Here is a 21,062-nt window from a genome sequence, read left to right on the forward strand (position 1 = left end):
CTGGTGCCACAACATTGCAGCCCCTCACAGATGCTATAGTTGGAGTGCAGGAATGAGCCCTGCTGCAAAGTATTGCATCAAAAATTGTAATTATACGCCCCTGTTAAAAAGGGGCAGAAAAATTGGGCCTTGGCCACTGATGGCCGAGCCAGAACCAAAAATGTTCTTACAAGCTATCAGCATGAAAATTGAGGAGGAAGAGGATTGTGACTCAGCATAACAGGATAGTCACTCAGCATCAGCATAGGCAGTCTTGAAGGGATCTCACGTTAAAAAAAATCAATCGGTTACATCAGCATCAGGTGCTTGGTAGCTGGTGATCAAAGACAGATTCATTTTTATGAAGGTCAGTCGATCGACCGATTCGGTGGACAGGCGCACGCTGTGATTGGTTACAAAGCCTCCAGCAGCATTGAATGTGAGTTCCGAAAGAACATTGGATGCAGGACAGCGTGTCCCACGGCCACATGCTGATGAGGATGCACCGTCTCCATGAAAAGCACTGTTGCCTCTAGACACAGAGCCTGCTTGCCCTCCTTTATTGGCTTGTGACTGTCTGCCTCTCCTTGTTGGCCTTCCAGGCATACTAATGGCCTGCAGTGAGATGTAGCTGCACTAAGCTGGGATATATATATATATATATATATATATATATATATATATATATATATATATATACTGATACTGCAGCTAGCAAAATCAACTGCCTGCCTGTAGTATGAGAACACCACCAATCTTCTAGAGGTAGCTTTAGCTAAACACTATGCAGAGGTCGCACTACACCAACGTTAAAATAATGTAGCTGCCTGCGGTAGTGATAGGATCAGGAAAACACCACCAACCTTCTACAGGTAGCTTTAGCTGAACACTGTGCAGAGGTCGCACTAGACTAACGTGTAAATAATGTAGCTGCCTGCGTTAGTGAGAGGATCAGGAAAACACCACCAACCTTCTACAGGTAGCTTTAGCTGAACACTGTGCAGAGGTCGCACTAGACTAACGTGTAAATAATGTAGCTGCCTGCGTTAGTGAGAGGATCAGGAAAACACCACCAACCTTCTACAGGTAGCTTTAGCTGAACACTGTGCAGAGGTCGCACTAGACTAACGTGTAAATAATGTAGCTGCATGCGGTAGTGATAAGATCAGGAAAACACCACCAACCTTCTACAGGTAGCTTTAGCTGAACACTGTGCAGAGGTCGCACTAGACTAATGTGTAAATAATGTAGCTGCCTGCGGTAGTGATAGGATCAGGAAAACACCACCAACCTTCTACAGGTAGCTTTAGCTGAACACTGTGAAGAGGACGCACTACACTAACGTGCAAATAATGTAGCTGTCTGTGGTAGTGATAGGATCAGGAAAACACCACCAACCTTCTACAGGTAGCTTTAGCTGAACACTGTGAAGAGGTCGCACTACACTAACTTGTAGCTTTAGCTGAACACTGTTCGGAGGATGCACTACACTAACTTGTAGCTTTAGCTGAACACTGTTCAGAGGATGCACTACACTAACTTGTAGCTTTAGCTGAACACTGTGCAGAGGTCACACTGCACTAACTTGTAGCTTTAGCTGAACACTGTGCACTACACTAACTTGTAGCTTTAGCTAAACACTGTGAGGAGGACGCACTACACTAACTTGTAGCTTTAGTTGAACACTGTGCACTACACTAACTTGTAGCTTTAGCTGAACACTGTGAGGAGGTTGCACTACACTAACTTGTAGCTTTATAAGCGAAAGATTGCCGCTCCAATTTCTCAAATCCGTATCAAGACACCCGCCCTAATGGAACTCACAGGTGCTGGCTCTGCACAAGCTTGAGGAAAGAGAAAAATATCCTGGACGGCCGCACACCATAGAAGACATCTTTATTGATATGAAGAAATAAAATCCAAATGCAGTCACCTCATGTACAGGGAGGAACAGGAAAGATAGCTAACATGTTTCACGCCCCATCATGGCGCTTATTCATAGCTCATATGAATAAGCGCCATGATGGGGCGTGAAACATGTTAGCTATCTTTCCTGTTCCTCCCTGTACATGAGGTGACTGCATTTGGATTTTATTTCTTCATATCAATAAAGATGTCTTCTATGGTGTGCGGCCGTCCAGGATATTTTTCTCTTTCCTCAAACTTGTAGCTTTAGTTGAACACTGTGAGGAGGACGCACTACGCTAACTTGTAGCTTTAGCTGAACACTGTGCACTACACTAACTTGTAGCTTTAGCTGAACACTGTTCAGAGGACGCACTACATTAACTTGTAGCTTTAGCTGAACACTGTGCAGAGGTCGCACTACACTAACTTGTAGCTTTAGCTGAACACTGAGGAGGACGCACTGCACTAACTTGTAGCTTTAGCTGAACACTGTGAGGAGGACGCACTAAACTAACTTGTAGCTTTAGCTGAACACTGTGCACTACACTAACTTGTAGCTTTCGCTGAACACTGTTCAGAGGACGCACTACACTAACTTGTAGCTTTAGCTGAACACTGTGCAGAGGTCGCACTACACTAACTTGCAGCTTTAGCTGAACACTGTGAGGAGGACGCACTACACTAACTTTTAGCTTTAGCTGAACACTGTGAGGAGGACGCACTACACTAACTTGTAGCTAGGGATGAGCCAAACACTCCCCGGTTCGGTTCGCACTAGAACCTGCGAACGGACCGAAAATTCGCACGAACGTTAGAACCCCATTGACGTATATGGGACTCGAACGCTCAAAATCAAAAGTGCTCATTTTACAGGCTAATTTGCATGGTATTGTCCTAAAAAGGGTTTGGGGACCCGGGTCCTGCCCCAGGGGACATGTATCAATGCAAAAAAAACTTTTAAAAACGGCCGTTTTTTTCAGGAGCAGTGATTTTATTGATGCTTAAAGTAAAAAAAAACCTGGGGGTGTCTATAGTATGCCTGTAAAGATGCGCATGTTTCCCGTGCTTAGAACAGTCCTTGCACAAAATGTCATTTTTAAAGGAAAAAAAGTCATTTAAAACTGCTTGCGTCTTTAATGTAATGTCGGGTCCTTGCAATATGGATGAAAATCAGTGAGACAAACGGCATGGGTACCCCCCAGTCCATTACCAGGCCCTTTGGGTCTTGACATTTGTTTTGCTGTCTGTGCTCCTCTTCAGAAGATTTCACCTCACTTTTTGTCCCAACGACAAATGTTTTTTGAAAATTTGTGTTTTTTGTGAAACAAGGATTGGTGATAAAGCATCAGTGGAAAGGAGAAATGTTTTTCCCATATTAACTCTTACAGGAGAGAATTTCCCTTCCTAGGGGTAGATTTCATCTCACTTCCTGTTGTCTCCTTCCGTTTGCAAGTAGGAGTCGTTTGTAAGTTGGATATTTGAAAGTAGGGGCCTGCCCTATATACTCAGCAGAAATTTGGGCCTTAGGTGTTGTTGTACCCACAACACTGTAAGCCCTCACAGGGCCCTGCTGTAAAATATTAGATCAAGAATTGTAATTACATGCCCCTGTTGAACAAGGGCAGAAAAATTGGGCCTTTGGTGGTGGTGCTGGTGCCACAACACTGTAAGTCCTCACTCGCTCTTGGTGGGTGCAGAAATGGGCCCTGCTGTGAAATATTAGATCAAGAATTGTAATTACATGCCCCTGTTTAACAGGGGCAGAAAAATTGGGCCTTTGGTGGTGGTGCTGGTGCCACAACACTGTAAGTCCTCACTCGCTCTTGGTGGGTGCAGAAATGGGCCCTGCTGTGAAATATTAGATCAAGAATTGTAATTACATGCCCCTGTTGAACAAGGGCAGAAAAATTGGGCCTTTGGTGGTGGTGCTGGTGCCACAACACTGTAAGTCCTCACTCGCTCTTGGTGGGTGCAGAAATGGGCCCTGCTGTGAAATATTAGATCAAGAATTGTAATTACATGCCCCTGTTGAACAGGGGTGGAAAAATTGGGCCTTTGGTGGTGGTGCTGGTGCCACAACACTGTAAGTCCTCACTAGCTCATGGTGGGCGCAGAAACGCGCCCTGCTGTGAAATATTAGATCAAGAATTGTAATTACATGCCCCTGTTGAACAAGGGCAGAAAAATTGGGCCTTTGGTGGTGGTGGTTGGTGCTGGTGCCACAACACTGTAAGTCCTCACTCGCTCTTGGTGGGTGCAGAAATGGGCCCTGCTGTGAAATATTAGATCAAGAATTGTAATTACATGCCCCTGTTTAGGGATGAGCAGAACACCCCCGGGTTCGGTTCGCACCAGAACCTGCGAATGGACTGAAAATTTGCACGAACGTTAGAACCCCATTGACATCCATGGGACTCGAACGTTCGAAATCAAAAGTGCTCATTTTAAAGGCTAATTTGCATGGTATTGTCCTAAAAAGGGTTTGGGGACCCGGGTCCTGCCCCAGGGGACATGTATCAATGCAAAAAAAACTTTTAAAAACGGCCGTTTTTTCGGGAGCAGTGATTTTAATGATGCTTAAAGTAAAAAAAAAAAAAGAGTAAAATATTCCTTTAAATATCGTACCTGGGGTGTGTCTATAGTATGCCTGTAAAGTGGCGCGTGTTTCCCGTATTTAGAACAGTCCCTGCACAAAATGTCATTTTTAAATGAAAAAATCTAATTTAAAACTGCTTGCGGGTTTAATGTAATGTCGGGTCCTGGCAATATGGATGAAAATCAGTTAGACAAACGGCATGGGTACCCCCCAGTCCATTACCAGGCCATTTGAGTCTTGTATGGATATTAAGTGGAACCCCGCACCCAAATTAAAATGAGGAAAGGTGTGGGGCCACCAGGCCCTATATACTCTGAACAGCAGTATACAGGCGATGCAAACAAGACAGGGACTGTAGGTTTGTTGTTAAGTAGAATCTGTTTGTAATTTTGAACGGGTACATTTTTAACGTGTTTAGCTCCAGCCAAAAAATCTTTTTTAAGCTTTTTGGAAAACATAGGGAAGGGTTATCACCCCTGTGACATTTGTTTTGCTGTCTGTCCTCCTCTTCAGAAGTGTTCACCAAACTTTTTGTCCCAATGACAAATGTTTTTTGAAAATTTGGGGTTTTTTGTGGAACAAGGATTGGAAAGCATCAGTGGAAAGGAGAAATGTTTTTCCCATATTAACTCTTACAGGAGAGAATTTCCCTTCCTAGGGGTAGATTTCATCTCACTTCCTGTCGTCTCCTTCCGTTTGCAAGTAGGAGTCGTTTGTAAGTGAGATGTTTGAAAGTGGGGGCCTGCCCTATATACTCAGCAGAAATTTGGGCCTTAGGTGTTGTTGTGGCCACAACACTGTAAGCCCTCACAGGGCCCTGCTGTGAAATATTAGATCAAGAATTGTAATTACATGCCCCTGTTGAACAGGGGCTGAAAAATTAGGCACTGGTGCTGGTGCCACAACACTGCAACCCCTCACAGATACTCTAGTTGGAACGCAGAAATGAGCCCTGCTGCAAAGTATTGCATCAAAAATTGTAATTACACGCCCCTGTTAAACAAGGGCTGAAAAATTGGGCCTTAGGCACTGGTGCTGGTGCCACAATACTGCAACCCCTCACAGATACTCTAGCTGGAACGCAGAAATGAGCCCTGCTGCAAAGTATTGCATCAAAAATTGTAATTACATGCCCCTGATCAACAGGGGTTGAAAAATTGGGCCTTAGGCACTGGTGGTGGCGCCCAGAACCAAAAATGTTCTTACAAGCCATCAGCGTGATGATTGAGGAGGAAGAGGATAATTACTCAGGGATAGTCACTCAGTATCAGCATAGGCAGTCTTTGAAGGGATATGAGATTTCAAAAAAAATTATTCGGTTACATCAGCATCAGGTGCTTGGTAGCTGGTGGTGATCCAAGACTGATTCATTTTTATGAAGGTCAGTCGATTGACCGAGTCAGTGGACAGACGCACCCTGTGATCGGTTACAAAGCACTGAATGTGCGTTCCGAAAGAACGCTGGATGCAGGACAGGCCAGTAGCTCAATTGCATACTGTGCAAGCTCTGGCCAGTGATCCATCCTAAAGATCCAGTAACCCAGAGGATTTTCGGTGGGAAAGGTGTCCAAGTCAGATCTTGCCCCTAGGTATTCCTGCACCATGTAAAACAGACGCTGGCAATGGTTGCTGGAACCGATCATACCTTGGGGCTGCGGACCAAAAATTTATCTTAACGCATCGGTCAGACGGCCACCTTCTCCACCGCTCCTTCTTTGACTGACCGAAGCCTCAGCAACACGTTGTCCAGAAACAGGAGTTTGTAACCTCCCAGTCTCTGGGAACGCGTTGCACAGACCTTTCTGCAAGGCATCCCGAAGATGTTTCATCCTCTGCTCCCTCTGCGATGGCAAGATAAGGTCCGCAACCTTACCCTTGTAACGTGGATCAAGGAGGGTTGCCAGCCAGTATTGGTCCTTCTACTTGATACCACGAATACGAGGATCCTTACGCAGGCTTTGCAGGATCAGGGAAGCCATGCAGCGTAGGTTTGCTGAGGCATTCGGCCTGGAGTCCTCTGGGTCACTAAGGATGACATGGTCCGCAGCCACCTCCTCCCAGCCATGTACAAGTCCATGTGTTTCTTGGGACTGATCCCTTAAAGACTGCTGCTGATGCTGAGTGGCAGGCTCCACCTCCATACCGACACAATCTTCCTCCTCCTCCTCCTCCTCCTCTTCCTGTGTGATCGGCGGGCATGCAGGAACACTTTCTGGATAAAGGGGGCCTTGAGAGCTAAGGAAGTCCTCCTCTTCCTGCCTCTGTTCTGCCTCAAGTGCCCTGTCCATTATTCCACGCAGCGTGTGCTCCAACAGGTGGACAAGGGGGACAGTGTCACTGATGCATGCACTGTCACTGCTCACCATCCTTGTGGCCTCCTCAAATGGTGACAGGACAGTGCATGCATCCCTGATCATGGTCCACTGGTGTGGGGAAAAAAAACAAGCTCCCCTGACCCTGTCCTGGTGCCATAGTCGCACAGGTACTCATTGATAGCACTCTGCTGCGTGTGCAGCCGCTGCAGCATGGCCAACGTTGAGTTCCACCTGGTGGGCATGTCACAGATTAGGTGATTCTTGGGCAGGTTAAACTCCTTTTGGAGGTCCGCCAGCCGAGCACTGGCATTATATGACCGGCGGAAATGCACACAGACTTTCCTGGCCTGCCTCAGGACATCCTGTAAGCCCGGGTACCTGCCCAAGAACCGCTGCACCACCAAGTTAAGGACTTGAGCCAAACAGGGCACATGGGTCATTTGTCCCTGTCGGAGGGCAGAGAGGATGTTGGTGCCATTGTCGCAAACCACCATTCCTGCCTTAAGTTGGCGTGGCGTCAACCACCTCTGAACCTGCCCCTGCAGAGCTGACAGAACCTCTGCCCCAGTGTGGCTCCTGTCCCCCAAGCACACCAGCTCAAGCACCGCATGGCATCTTTTGGCCTGCGTACTTGCGTAGCCCCTTGAATGCCTACGGAGCACCGCTGATTCCGAGGACAAAGCACAGGAAGAGGCCATGGAGGAAGAAGAAGAGGAGGGGGTGGAGGAGAGAGGTGTGTCACAATCATTAGCATTTTGGAGGCGTGGTGGCGGAACAACCTCCAACACTACTGCACCTTGTCCTCCATCCTTCCCAGCAGCCAGCAGAGTCACCCAATTCGCCGTGAAACTTAGGTAACATCCCTGTCCATGCCTGCTGGACCATGAGTCAGCGGTAATATGCACCTTACCGCTGACCGTCCTGTCCAGCGAGGGATGGACATTGCCTTCCACGTGCCAGTAGAGAGCCAAAATCACCTTCCGTGAGAAAAAGTGGCGTTTGGGTACCTGCCACTGAGGAACCGCACATTCCACAAACTCACGGAAGGGGGCAGAGTCTACCAACTGAAAAGGCAGCAGTTGAAGTGCTAGCAATTTTGCCAAGCTAGCATTCAACTGCTGGGCATGTGGATGGCTGGGAGCAAACTTCTTTCTGCGGTACAGCAGCTGAGGCAGGGAAATTTGCCTGGTACAATCTGACGTCGGTGTACCAAAAGCAGATTGCCCACAAGTACTTGGCTGTGACACACCTAATTCTACACCTTCATTCCTCTCAGTGCAGGTCTCAGAGAGGACTGAAGGTATAGTGGGGTTGGAGATCTCAGCTGATGAGGAGCAAGGAGAGGTCCTCTTTGTTCTTTGGTGTGGGTCTTTTAGATACGCTTGCCAACGAACTGCATGGCAGGTCAACATATGTCTGGTCAAGCATGTGGTACCCAAGCGGTAAAGGTTTTGGCCACGCGAGATACGCTTGAGACATATGTTGCAAATAGCTGCGGTGCGATCTGATGCACTCGTCTCAAAAAGGCCCACACCAAAGAACTTTTTGAATAACGCGCAGAGACTGCAGCGCCCTGCACATGTGGAGCTTTGGGGTGTGATGCAGTCAATGTGCTGCCCTTAGGCTGGCCCCTGGAGGGCATCCTGCCTCGTTGGTCATGTGCCGCCTCCTCCTCCTCTCTCCTATCAGGCACCCACGTTGAGTCAGTGACCTCATCATCCCCTCCCTCCTCATCACTGGAGCAAACCTGGCAGTATGCTGCAGCAGGGGGAGCATGACTGCCAGATTGCTGTCCTTCTTGGGCACCCCCTCTGTCCGTGCTCATGTTACTGCCTTCATCGAGCTCAGTATCATCATCAGAGCCTTCCAAACGCTGGGCATCCTCCTGGAGCATGTACCCAACACTGTGGTCAAACAGTTCGAGGGACTCCTCAGGAGGACATGGTGGGGCTAGGGAAGGAGTCACTGATGACATTGAGCCGAGGGAAGAGGCCAATGTCATCAGTGACATTGAGCCGAGGGAAGAGGCCGCTGCTTTGCCAGACAAAGTACCCTGGGCATGGGTGAGAGAGGATGAGGAGGATGAGGACGGCTTGGTCATCCACTCGACCAAGTCTTCCGCATGTTGCGGCTCAACACGGCCAGCTGCCGAAAAAAGGCCAAGCGTGTCCCACGGCCATGTGCTGATGATGATAATGCACCGTCTCCACGACTAGCACTAGACACAGAGCCTATATATGTACTGATACTGCAGCTAGCAAAATCAACTGCCTGCCTGTAGTATGAGAACACCACCAACCTTCTACAGGTAGCTTTAGCTGAACACTGTGCAGAGCTCGCAAAAAAATAACTTGTAGCTTTTTTAGCTGCCTGCGGTAGTGATAGGATCAGGAAAACACCACCAACCTTCTACAAGTAGCTTTAGCTGAACACTGTGCAGAGCTCGCAAAAAAATAACTTGTAGGTTTAGCCGAACACTGAGGAGGACGCACCACACTAACTTGTAGTTTTAGCTGAACACTGTGAGCAGGACGCACCCCACTAACTTGTAGTTTTAGCTGAACACTGTGAGCAGAACGCACTGCACTAACTGTAAATAGTCTAGCTGCCTGACTGTGGTACTAATAGGATCAAAAGAACACCAGCAATTTTCTTCAGGTAGCTGTAAATACTGTAACAAGACAAGCCTGCCTGTCAGTAAGAAGATAACAGGAACGGATCTAGCTAAACTGAATACAGTGTATATATATATATATATATATATATATATATATATATATATATATATATATATATATATGCAACACCTGGGATGCATATATATATACACAATACACTGTAAGTGCAACTAACACACTGATTGTCCTGCCTAATCTAGCTAACTCAAATGAAATGACTCTGTCTCTCTGTCTATCTATCTCTCTTTCAACGCCGGAAAACACACACTACACAGGGCCGCCGTGCAGGTGGCCTTATATAGTGTGGGGCGTGTTCTAAACCCCCTGAGCCATAATTGGCCAAAGCCACCCTGGCTTTGGCCAATTACAGCTCTCTCTACTGACGGCGCTGTGATTGGCCAAGCATGCGGGTCATAGTGCATGCTTGGCCAATCATCAGCCAGCAATGCACTGCGATGCCGCAGTGAATTATGGGCCGTGACACGCCACACGAATTTGGTGCGAACGGCCCATATCGTTCGCAATTCGGCGAACGGGCGAACAGATGATGTTCGAGTCGAACATGGATTCGACTCGAACACGAAGCTCATCCCTACCCCTGTTGAACAGGGCTGAAAAATTGGGCCTTAGGCACTGGTGCTGGTGCCACAACACAGCAAAACCCCTCACAGATACTCTAGTTGGAACACAGGAACAAGCCCTGCTGCAAAGTATTGCATCAAAAATTGTAATTACACGCCCCTGTTAAACAGGGGCTGAAAAATTGGGCCTTAGGCACTGGTGGCGGTGTCCAGAACCAAAAATGTTCTTACAAGCTATCAGCGTGATCATTGAGGAGGAAGAGGATAATTACTCAGGATAGTCACTCAGCATCAGCATAGGCAGTCTTTGAAGGGATCTGAGATTTCAAAAAAAATTATTCGGTTACATCAGCATCAGGTGCTTGGTAGCTGGTGGTGATTCAAGACTGATTCATTTTTATGAAGGTCAGTCGATCGACCGAGTCGGTGGACAGACGCACCCTGTGATCGGTTACAAAGCCTCCAGCAGCACTGAATGTGCGTTTCGAAAGAACGCTGGATGCAGGACAGGCCAGTAGCTCAATTGCATACTGTGCAAGCTCTGGCCAGTGATCCATCCTCAAGACCCAGTAACCCAGAGGATTTTCGGTGGGAAAGGTGTCCAAGTCAGATCTTGCCCCTAAGTATTCCTGCACCATGTAAAACAGACGCTGGCGATGGTTGCTGGAACCGATCATACCTTGGGGCTGCGGACTAAAAAATTGTCTGAACCCATCGATCAGATGGCCACCTTCTCTACCGCTCCTTCTTTGACTGACCGAAGCCTCAGCAACACATTGTCCAGAAACAGGAGTTTGTAACCTCCCAGTCTCTGGGAACGCGTTGCACAGACCTTTCTGCAAGACCTCCCAAAGATGTTTCATCCTCTGCTCCCTCTGCGACGGCAAGATAAGGTCAGCAACCTTACCCCTGTAACGTGGATCAAGGAGGGTTGCCAGCCAGTATTGGTCCTTCTCCTTGATACCACGAATACAAGGATCCTTACGCAGGTCTGGAGGATCAGGGGGGCCATGCAGCGTAGGTTTGCTGAGGCATTCAGTCCGGAGTCCTCGAGGTCACTAAGGACGACATGGCCTGCAGCCACCTCCTCCCAGCCATGTACAAGTCCATGTGTTTCTTGGGACTGATCCCTTAAAGACTGCTGCTGATGCTGAGTGCCAGGCTCCACCTCCATACTGACGCATGTTGTGGAAAATTTAATATTAATGTATTGTCATAAGAGTCTCCCAGTGTCTGTACAATCGCAGCCCACTCTAAAGAGCTGACTGGGGCAGACTGACGGTGGTTGAGACCTGTTAGGTAGTGGAAAACTTCCTGGTGTTTGGAGAGAGGTGTTTGTGGAGAGAGGACATTTCTGCCAGGAAAGGGCCCCTGTGCAATGCACAGAACGACCGTCTGGTGGGGGATGCGTTCACTCTGCAAAGACATTATCGGTTTAGTGGTGGTTTGCTCTTGTCACCCCTGGTATGCCTGATCAACATGTTTGGGGTGCCATGACATACACCTGCAGATAATATCCCATGCACGAGGAACTTTAGTCATCATCATTTAGTATATTGTATCATGTCCTGTAGTAATTGGTGGTTGTTTTGTGTTCTGTTGTTAAATCCTTATATGGTCACTCACATCCTGTGAGGTCATATCCTGTGAGGCTGAGGTCATATCCTGTGAAGGGAGCGATTGGCTGTTGGGGCCAGGGCTTCCTGTTTGTGATTGCTTTTGTGGTCTTTTGAATAAAGGAGGCTAAGATGAGAATGTAAGAAGCATGTGTTGGGTCTATTTGTAAGCATGAGGCACACACCAGAGGATGAGCTACGGCAAAGGATGGATACGATCAAAAGGTGAGATGCATTTATATCATTAGACGAAATTGTTATATATGATTAGAAACAGGAGATTTGGCTGTGTGCTCTGCGTACAACCAAATGTCCATGACACGCAATCCTCCTCCTCCTCGTCCTCTTCCTGTGTGATGGGCGGGCACGCAGGAACACTGTCTGGATAAAGGGGGCCTTGAGAGTTAAGGAAGTCCTCCTCTTCCTGCCTCTGTTCTGCCTCAAGTGCCCTGTCCATTATTCCACGCAGCATGTGCTCCAACAGGTGGACAAGGGGGACAGTGTCACTGATGCATGCACTGTCACTGCTCACCATCCTCGTGGCCTCCTCAAATGGTGACAGGACAGTGCATGCATTCCTGATCATGGCCCACTGGCGTGGGGAAAAAAAACAAGCTCCCCTGACCCTGTCCTGGTGCCATAGTCGCACAGGTACTCATTGATGGCCCTCTGCTGCATGTGCAGCCGCTGCAGCATGGCCAACGTTGAGTTCCACCTGGTGGGCATGTCACAGATTAGGTGGTTCTTGGGCCACTTTAAACTCCTTTTGGAGATCTGCAAGCCGAACACTGGCATTATATGACTGGCGGAAATGCACACAGACTTTCCTGGCCTGCCTCAGGACATCCTGTAAGCCCGGGTACCTGCCCAAGAGCTGCTGCACCAGCAAGTTAGGGATGTGAGCCAAACAGGGCACATGGGTCATTTGTCCCTGTCGGAGGGCAGAGAGGAGGTTGGTGCCATTGACGCAAACCACCATTCCTGCCTTAAGGTGGCATGGCGTCAACTACCTCTGAACCTGCCCCTGCAGAGCTGACAGAACCTCTGCCCCAGTGTGGCTCCTGTCCCCCAAGTACACCAGCTCAAGCACCACATGGCATCTTTTGGCCTGCGTACTTGCGTAGCCCCTTGAACGCCTATAGAGCACTGCTGGTTCTGAGGAAAAAGCACAGGAAGAGGCCATGGAGGAAGAAGAAGAGGAGGGGTGGAGGAGAGTGGTGTGTCACAATCAAATAATAACTTGTTGCTTATTTAGCTGCCTGCGGTAGTGATAGGATCAGGAAAACACAATCAACCTTCTACAGGTAGCTTTAGGTGAACACTGTGCAGAGCTCACAAAAAAATAACATGTAGCTTATTTAGCTGCCTGCGGTAGTGATAGGATCAGGAAAACACCACCAACCTTCTACAGGTAGCTTTACCTGAACACTGTGCAGAACTCGCAAAAAATTAACTTGTAGATTATTTAGCTGCCTGCGGTATTGATAGGATCAGGAAAACACCACCAACCTTCTACAGGTAGCTTTAGCTGAACACTGTGCAGAGCTCGCAAAAAACTAACTTGTAGCTTATTTAGCTGCCTGCGGTAGTGATAGGATCAGGAAAACACCACCAACCTTCTACAGGTAGCTTTAGCTGAACACTGTGCAGAGCTCGCAAAAAAATAACTTGTTGCTTATTTAGCTTCCTGCGGTAGTGATAGGATCAGGAAAACACCACCAACCTTCTACAGGTAGCTTTAGGTGAGCACTGTGCAGAGCTCGCAAAAAAATAACTTGTAGCTTATTTAGCTGCCTACGGTAGTGATAGGATCAGGAAAACACCACCAACCTTCTACTTGTAGTTTTAGCTGAACACTGTGAGGAGGACGCACTACACTAACTTGTAGCTTTAGCTGAACACTGTGCAGAGGTCGCACTACAGTAACTTGTAGTTTTAGCTGAACACTTTGAGGAGGACGCACTACACTAACTTGTAGCTTTAGCTGAACACTGTGCAGAGATCGCACTACACTAACTTGTAGTTTTAGCTGAACACTGAGGAGGATGCACTACACTAACTTGTAGTTTTAGCTGAACACTGTGCAGAGGTCGCACTACACTAACTTGAAGTTTTAGCTGAACACTGTGAGGAGGACGCACTACACTAACTTGTAGCTTTAGCTGAACACTGTGCAGAGGTCGCACTACACTAACTTGTAGTTTTAGCTGAACACTGTGAGGAGGACGCACTACCCTAACTTGTAGCTTTAGCTGAACACTGTGCAGAGGTCGCACTAAACTAACTTGTAGTTTTAGCTGAACATTGTGAGGAGGACGCACTACACAAACTTGTAGTTTTAGCTGAACACTGTGCAGAGGTCACACTAAACTAACTTTTAGCTTTAACTGAACACTGTGAAGAGGACGCACTACACTAACTGTAAATAGTCTAGCTGCCTGACTGTGGTACTAATAGGATCAAAAGAACACCAGCAATTTTCTTCAGGTAGCTGTAAATACTGTAACAAGACAAGCCTGTCTGTCAGTAGGAAGATAACAGGAACGGATCTAGCTAAACTGAATACAGTGTATATATATATATATATATATATATATATATATATATATATATATATATATATATATATACACACAACACCTGGGATGCATATATACACACAATACACTAAGTGCAGCTAACTCACTGACTGTCCTGCCTAATCTAGCTAACTCAAATGCAATGACACTGTCTCTCTCTCTCTCTCTCTCTAAGCACGCCGGAACACACTACACAGGGCCGCTGTGCAGGCGGCCTTATATAGTGTGGGGCTTGTTCTAAACCCCCTGAGCCATAATTGGCCAAAGCCACCCTGGCTTTGGCCAATTACAGCTCTCTCTACCGACGGCGCTGTGATTGGCCAAGCATGCGGGTCATAGTGCATGCTTGGCCAATCATCAGCCAGCAATGCACTGCAATGCCGCAGTGAATTATGGGCCTTGACGCGCCACACAAATTTGGCGCTAACAGCCCATATCGTTCGCAATTCGGCGAATGGGCAAACAGACGATGTTCGAGTCGAACATGGGTTTGACTCGAACACGAAGCTCATCCCTATTCCAGATATACTAATGGCCTGAAGTGAGATGTAGCTGCACAAAGCTGGGATGTATATATATATATATATATATATATATATATATATATATATATATATATACTGATAACATAGCTAGCAGAATCAACTGCCTGCCTGTAGTATTATTAGTATGAGAACACCAGCAATTGTCTTCAGGTAGCTTTAGGTGCACATTGTGCAGAGGACACAGTACACTAACTGTAAATACTGTAGCTGCCTGTCTGTGGTACTAATAGGATCAGAAGAACACCACCAATTTTCTTCAGGTAGCTTTAGGTGCACACTGTGCAGAGGACGCACTACACTAACTGTAAATACTGCAGCTGCCTGCGGTACTAATAGGATCAGAAAAATACCACTAGGGATGAGCTTCGAGTTTGAGTCGAACTCATGTTCGACTCGAACATCGGCTGTTTGCTAGTTCGCCGAACAACGAACAATTTGGGGTGTTCGTGGCAAATTCGAATGCCGCGGAAGACCCTTTAAAATTCTATGGGAGAAATCAAAAGTGCTAATTTTAAAGGCTTATATTCATGGTATTGTCATAAAAAGTGTTTGGGGACCTGGGTCCTGCTCCAGGGGACATGGATCAATGCAAAAAAAGTTTTTAAAACGGCCGTTTTTTTGGGAGCAGTGATGTGGGGGGTCCCCCTAAATTCCATACCAGACCCTTCAGGTCTGGTATGGATATTAAGGGGAACCCCGGCCAAAGAAAAAAAAAAAAATGGCGTGGGGTCCCCCTCAAAATCTACACCAGACCCTTCAGGTCTGGTATGGATTTTAAGGGGAACCCCGCGTCAAAATTTAAAAAAAAATGGCGTTGGGTCCCCCCAAAAATCCATACCAGACCCTTATCCGAGCACGCAACCTGGCAGGCCACAGGAAAAGAGGGGGGGATGAGAGAGCACCCCCCCCTCCTGAACCGTACCAGGCCACATGCCCTCAACATTGGGAGCCCCCAAAACACCTTGTCCCCATGTTGATGAGGACAAGGGCCTCATCCCCACAACTCTGGCTGGTGGTTGTGGGAGTCTGTGGGCTTATCGGAATCTGGAAGCCCCCTTTAACAAGGGGACCCCCAGATCCCAGCCCTCCCCCCTGTGTGAAATGGTAAGTGTACCATTTCACTAAAAAACTGCCAAAAAAGTTAAAAATGACAAGAGACAGTTTTTGACAATTCCTTTATTTAAATGCTTCTTCTTTCTTCTGTCTTCTATCTTCTTTCGGTTTCTTTCTCCATCTTCTTCTTCTGGTACTTCTGGTTCTTCCTCCGGTGTTCTCGTCCGGCATCTCCTCCGCGGTGTCGGCGTCTTCTTCCCCTCTCCTCGGGCCGCTCTGCATCCATGATGGCATGAAGAGAGGCTTCCACTCTTGTCTTCATCTTCTTGTCTTCATCTTCTTTTCGAGCCGCTCCGCATCCATGATGGCATGGAGGAAGACGAAGATGGAGGAAGAAACGGAAGGAAGATAGTAGATAGAAGAAAGAAGAAAGAAGAAGCATTTAAATAAAGGAATTGTCAAAAACTGTCTTTTGTCATTTTTAACATTTTTGACAGTTTTTTAGTGAAATGGTAGGAGTACAAGTACCCCTTATCATTTCACACAGGGGGGAGGGCTGGGATCTGGGGGTCCCCTTGTTAAAGGGGGCTTCCAGATTCCGATAAGCCCCCCGCCCGCAGACCCCCACAACCACTGGCCAGGGTTGTGGGGATGAGGCCCTTGTCCTCATCAACATGGGGACAAGGTGTTTTGGGGGGCTACCCCAAAGCACCCTCCAAATGTTGAAGGCATGTGGCCTGGTACGGTTCAGGAGGGGGGCGCTCTCTCTCCCCCCCCCTCTTTTCCTGCAGCCTGCCAGGTTGCGTGCTCGGATAAGGGTCTGGTATGGATTTTTGGGGGGACCCCACGCCATTTTTTTTATTTTGACGCGGGGTTCCCCTTAAATTCCATACCAGACCTGAAGGGCCTGGTATGGAATTTAGGGGGACCCCCCACGTCATTTTTTTTTTAAATTTTGTTTCGGGGTTCCCCTGTGGGGAATTCCCATGCCGTTTTTATCAATGAACTTCTATGTGTATTGTCGGATCGGCAATGCATTATTAGCCGCGAATAGTTTTAAATGACTTTTTTTCCTTTGAAATGTCATTTTGCTGTCAGGCTGTTCTAAAAATGGGAAACATGCGTCCCTTTACAGGCATACTATAGAAACCCCCCAGGTACGAAATTTAAAGGGATATTACACTTTTATTGTTTCACTTTAAGCATTATTAAAATCATTGCTCCCGAAAAAACGTCCGTTTTTAAAACTTTTTTTGCATTGATCCATGTCCTCTGGGGCAGGACCCAGGTCTCCAAACACTTTTTATGACAATAACTTGCATATAAGCCTTTAAAATTAGCACTTTTGATTATTCATGTTCGTGTCCCATAGACTTTAATGGTGTTCGCGTGTTCGAACAAATTTTTTGCCTGTTCGCAAGTTCTGGTGCGAACCGAACAGGGGGGTGTTCGGCTCAACCCTAAACACCACCAATTTTCTTCAGGTAACTTTAGGTGCACACTGTGCAGAGGACGCACTACACTAACTTGTAAATACTGCAGCTGCCTATGGTACTAATAAGATCAGAAGAACACCACCAAATTTCTTCAGGTAGCTTTAGGTGCACACTGTGCACACTAACTTGTAAACACTGCAGCTGCCTGCGGTACTAATAAGATCAGAAGAACACCACCAATTTTCTTCAGGTAGCTTTAGGTGCACACTGTGCAGAGGACGCACTACACTAATTGCAAATACTGTAGCTAATAGGACTAATAGGATCAGAAGAACACCAGCAATTTTCTTCAGGTAGCTGTAAAAACTGTAAAAACACCTGCCTGCCTGTCAGTAGGAAGAGAATAACAGGAACGGATCTAGCTAAATATATATACATATACACACACACTCACACACACACAAAACCTAGGATGCATATATATATATATATATATATATATATATATATATATATATATATACACACACACAATACACTGTAAGTGCAGCTAACTGACTCGCCTGCCTACTCTATCTAACTTAAATCAAATGACACTGTCTCTCTGTCTATCTCTCCGCTGCCGCCGCATACACTACACAAGGCCGCCACAAAGGCGGCGTTATATAGTGTTGGGCGTGTACTAAACCCCCTGAGCTACAATTGGTCAAAGCCACCCTGGCTTTGGCCAATTACAGCTCTCTGTAGAGACGGCGCTGTGATTGGCCAAGCATGTACTATGACCCGCATCCTCAGCCAGCAATGCACTGCGACGCCGCAGTGAATTATGGGCCGTGACGAGCCACTCGAATTTGGCGCGAAGGGCCCATAACGTTCGAAATTCGACAAACGGTCGATGCTAACTTGAAGCTCATCTCTATTGGGCACAAGATGGCCAGGCCACATGCTTCCCTAGTCCACTTTTTCAGGAGCCAGAGATACACAATTTATACAACGAACAATCTAGGTAGAATAACAATCCGTCAAAAAAAAAAAAAAAAAAAAAAAAAGAACAATCCGTCAACAATCACTTTTAAAATGGATTGTTATTCTACCTAGATTGTTTGCTGAATAAATTGTGTATCTCTGGCTCCTGAGGAAGTGGACTAGTTCCAGGAAATGCATCAAGCCTTTAAAATCATCATATGTGAAGAAGATACATCATACTGTCAATATTGATTTTTATGATTGTGTATAATGTCATATAAATTATTTTATGTACAAATATTAAATTTTAGATGAATTAATAAAATAAGTTTTAAAATAGAAAAACAATGTTGTGCCTCAAAAGTCCCACTTATTGATACTACTATGTTTCAAGATGCCAGACTAGATATACAGTAGTGATGTGGCAATTATACTTTGCAAATTATATTTCGTATAACTGCAGAGAAGATGACAACAGCCAGTGAGGGATTAACCACTGCATCATTGGAATGAGGTATTTCTGTGAATTTAACATCTTGAAAGTCCATATATTATCAGCATTTGTAACATCAAAAGCTCTTATGTTAATTAAGATGGGAAACAAGTAAGTGAGTTATCATAAAGGTACTTAGGACAGTTTTATAATACAAAGTGTCCAGAGACATTAGATGACAGTCAACAATGCAATGTCCATAGGGCAGTGTACCATAGCCCTGATCAGATATTCTCAAGGAACACATCAATTGTACTGTTTATAAAACGTTGCCCACGTCTGACTGTTCTGTCTGACCATTTTCTAACTTCTATGGTCATCGTAAAACCTAAAATACATTTTTTTAAAATGTTATTTGTCCTCCACACTGCAAAGGAACCCTGTTTGGACCAATTGCCTTAGCCATTCAATGCCGAAAACAATAATTAATCCAAACAGCAAACGTATTTTGACCAATTGCAGAAAACCTATATCTACGAAAATGTTGAATGTTTATTGATGAGATGCTATATCAAAGTTTCATAATTCATACTGCAGAAAAAATCCCTCAAGGCCACATTGGTAGATGCTTGCCGAAACTGATTTTTTTTTTAACAAGTGTGCTTTATTATGAGAGTTTGTGAATGGAATATCTTACCCATCTGGTTGGTCCCAAAGGTCCTCCCAGACTCCCCAGATCAGGTACTCCCGTCCTTTCTGCAAATCTAAGGAATTACGGCACTTATTGTGACTGACAAAGTTCCGTTGTTTGCCCTTAGCTTTCTCATCTGTACCTGTTGCCAAAAAATTAAACAGGAGAAAATAATGAAGAGTAAAAAAATGTATTAACATAGCGACTATTAGACAAAATTAAATGCATGTAACATTTCAAATTACCAGCCTCATTTGTTCAAGAGTCGTTTAAAGAGGAGTTCTGCTTCACAGCCGGTTCCCTACTGAATGGCCCAGTAATGAGGGAAGGAGGAGGGGGGCCGAACTTCTGAGTGATCTTGCTGCAGTGAGATCTGTCAGAAGTGGAGACGAGTACCTGTCCAAAACGGGTGCCGCTCCCCCTCCCCCCAAAAGGTTGCAAGTGTGGCACCAGAGGGGGGAGGAGGCTGATAAGTGGAAATTCCACTTTTGGTTGGAACTCCGGTTTAAGTACTAATTTTTGGTTTCGGTAACTAATCAAATCCAAGTATGTTTTTTTCTGACATATTATGGCAGAATATTATACTTATTATTATCATTATACAGGATTTATATAGCGCCAACAGTTTGTGCAGTGCTTTACACCATGAGGACAGACAGTACAGTTACAATACAATTCAATACAGGAGGAATCAGAGGGCCCTGCTCATTACAGCTTACAATCTAGGAGGGAGGGTCAAGTGATACAAAAGGTAATAGCCATGGGGGATGATCTGATGGAGAAAGTAAAAATATAGTTGCTCGGTTCTAAAAGCAAGCAGACTAGGAGATAGTCGGACAGATTGGGGTAGGGAGTTCCAGAGGACGGGAGAGGCTCGGGAAACGTCCAGGAGGTGATGAGAGCATCAACTAGAGAGCAGGAGGTCTTGGGAGGAACAAAGGGAACAAGTAGGTTGGTGTTTTGAGACTAGGTTAGTGATGTAGCTGGGGGCTGAGTTGTGGATGGCTTTATAAGTTATTAGAATTTTGAATTTCATTTGTTGGGTGAGTGGAAGCCAATGGAGGGATTGACACAGAGGGGTATCAGACACTGAGCAGTTGGTAAGGTGGATGAGCCTGGCAGCAGCATTCATGGTGGACTTCAGGGGGGGATAGCCTGTGTAAAGATAATCATGTGAGGAGGCAGTAGTCAAGGCGGGAGATGACCAGGGAGTGAATTAGGAGTTTTGTGGTGTCATTGGTTAGGAAGGGGCATATTTTGGAGATGTTGCGGAGGTTGAGACGGCAACATTTGGAAAGTGTTTGGATGTGGGACCGAAAGGATAGTTCAGAGTCCAGGGTTAAACCTAGAACCTTGGCATGCTGGGACAGGCTGATAGTAGTGCTATTGACAGGGAGATGAGGTGCATATAATATAATTGAAGAAGAATACATCTTTTGGTGCTTAAATGGGCAAGAGGAGTGACATTTCAGCCTCCAAAGCCAAACCTACCATCCAATTCTAAGTAAAACATACACAAGAACTCTGATCCCAGCAAACATGCTATTTTGTTTGCTATATTATATGCTCAAGAGTTGTACCATTTCAACCATTGTGTATTTTTAAGGAGACCCTGCCTCCATATCATTCATTTTAATAACAAATTTCCCAAAAGATTATATGTGCATTTAAAGGTGCACTTCCCTT

At 46.0% G+C, this 21,062-nt stretch overlaps 1 protein-coding gene across 4 annotated transcripts in view; it reads right to left on the reverse strand.

The window, feature by feature from the left end:
- The window catches only part of LOC141133431 (venom factor-like), a 681,995-nt gene that overhangs the window by 61,988 nt on the left and 598,945 nt on the right, over positions 1 to 21,062 (reverse strand). For all 4 annotated transcript variants that reach the window (XM_073622818.1, XM_073622817.1, XM_073622816.1 and 1 more), the window contains one exon: positions 19,383 to 19,518. In XM_073622818.1, the coding sequence (XP_073478919.1) occupies positions 19,383 to 19,518 (136 nt within the window). Of the gene's footprint in view, positions 1 to 19,382; positions 19,519 to 21,062 lie in introns of those variants that run through there.

Source organism: Aquarana catesbeiana, linkage group LG03, assembly GCF_042186555.1.
Source record: "Aquarana catesbeiana isolate 2022-GZ linkage group LG03, ASM4218655v1, whole genome shotgun sequence".
In the NCBI taxonomy this organism is placed as follows: Eukaryota; Metazoa; Chordata; class Amphibia; order Anura; family Ranidae; genus Aquarana; species Aquarana catesbeiana.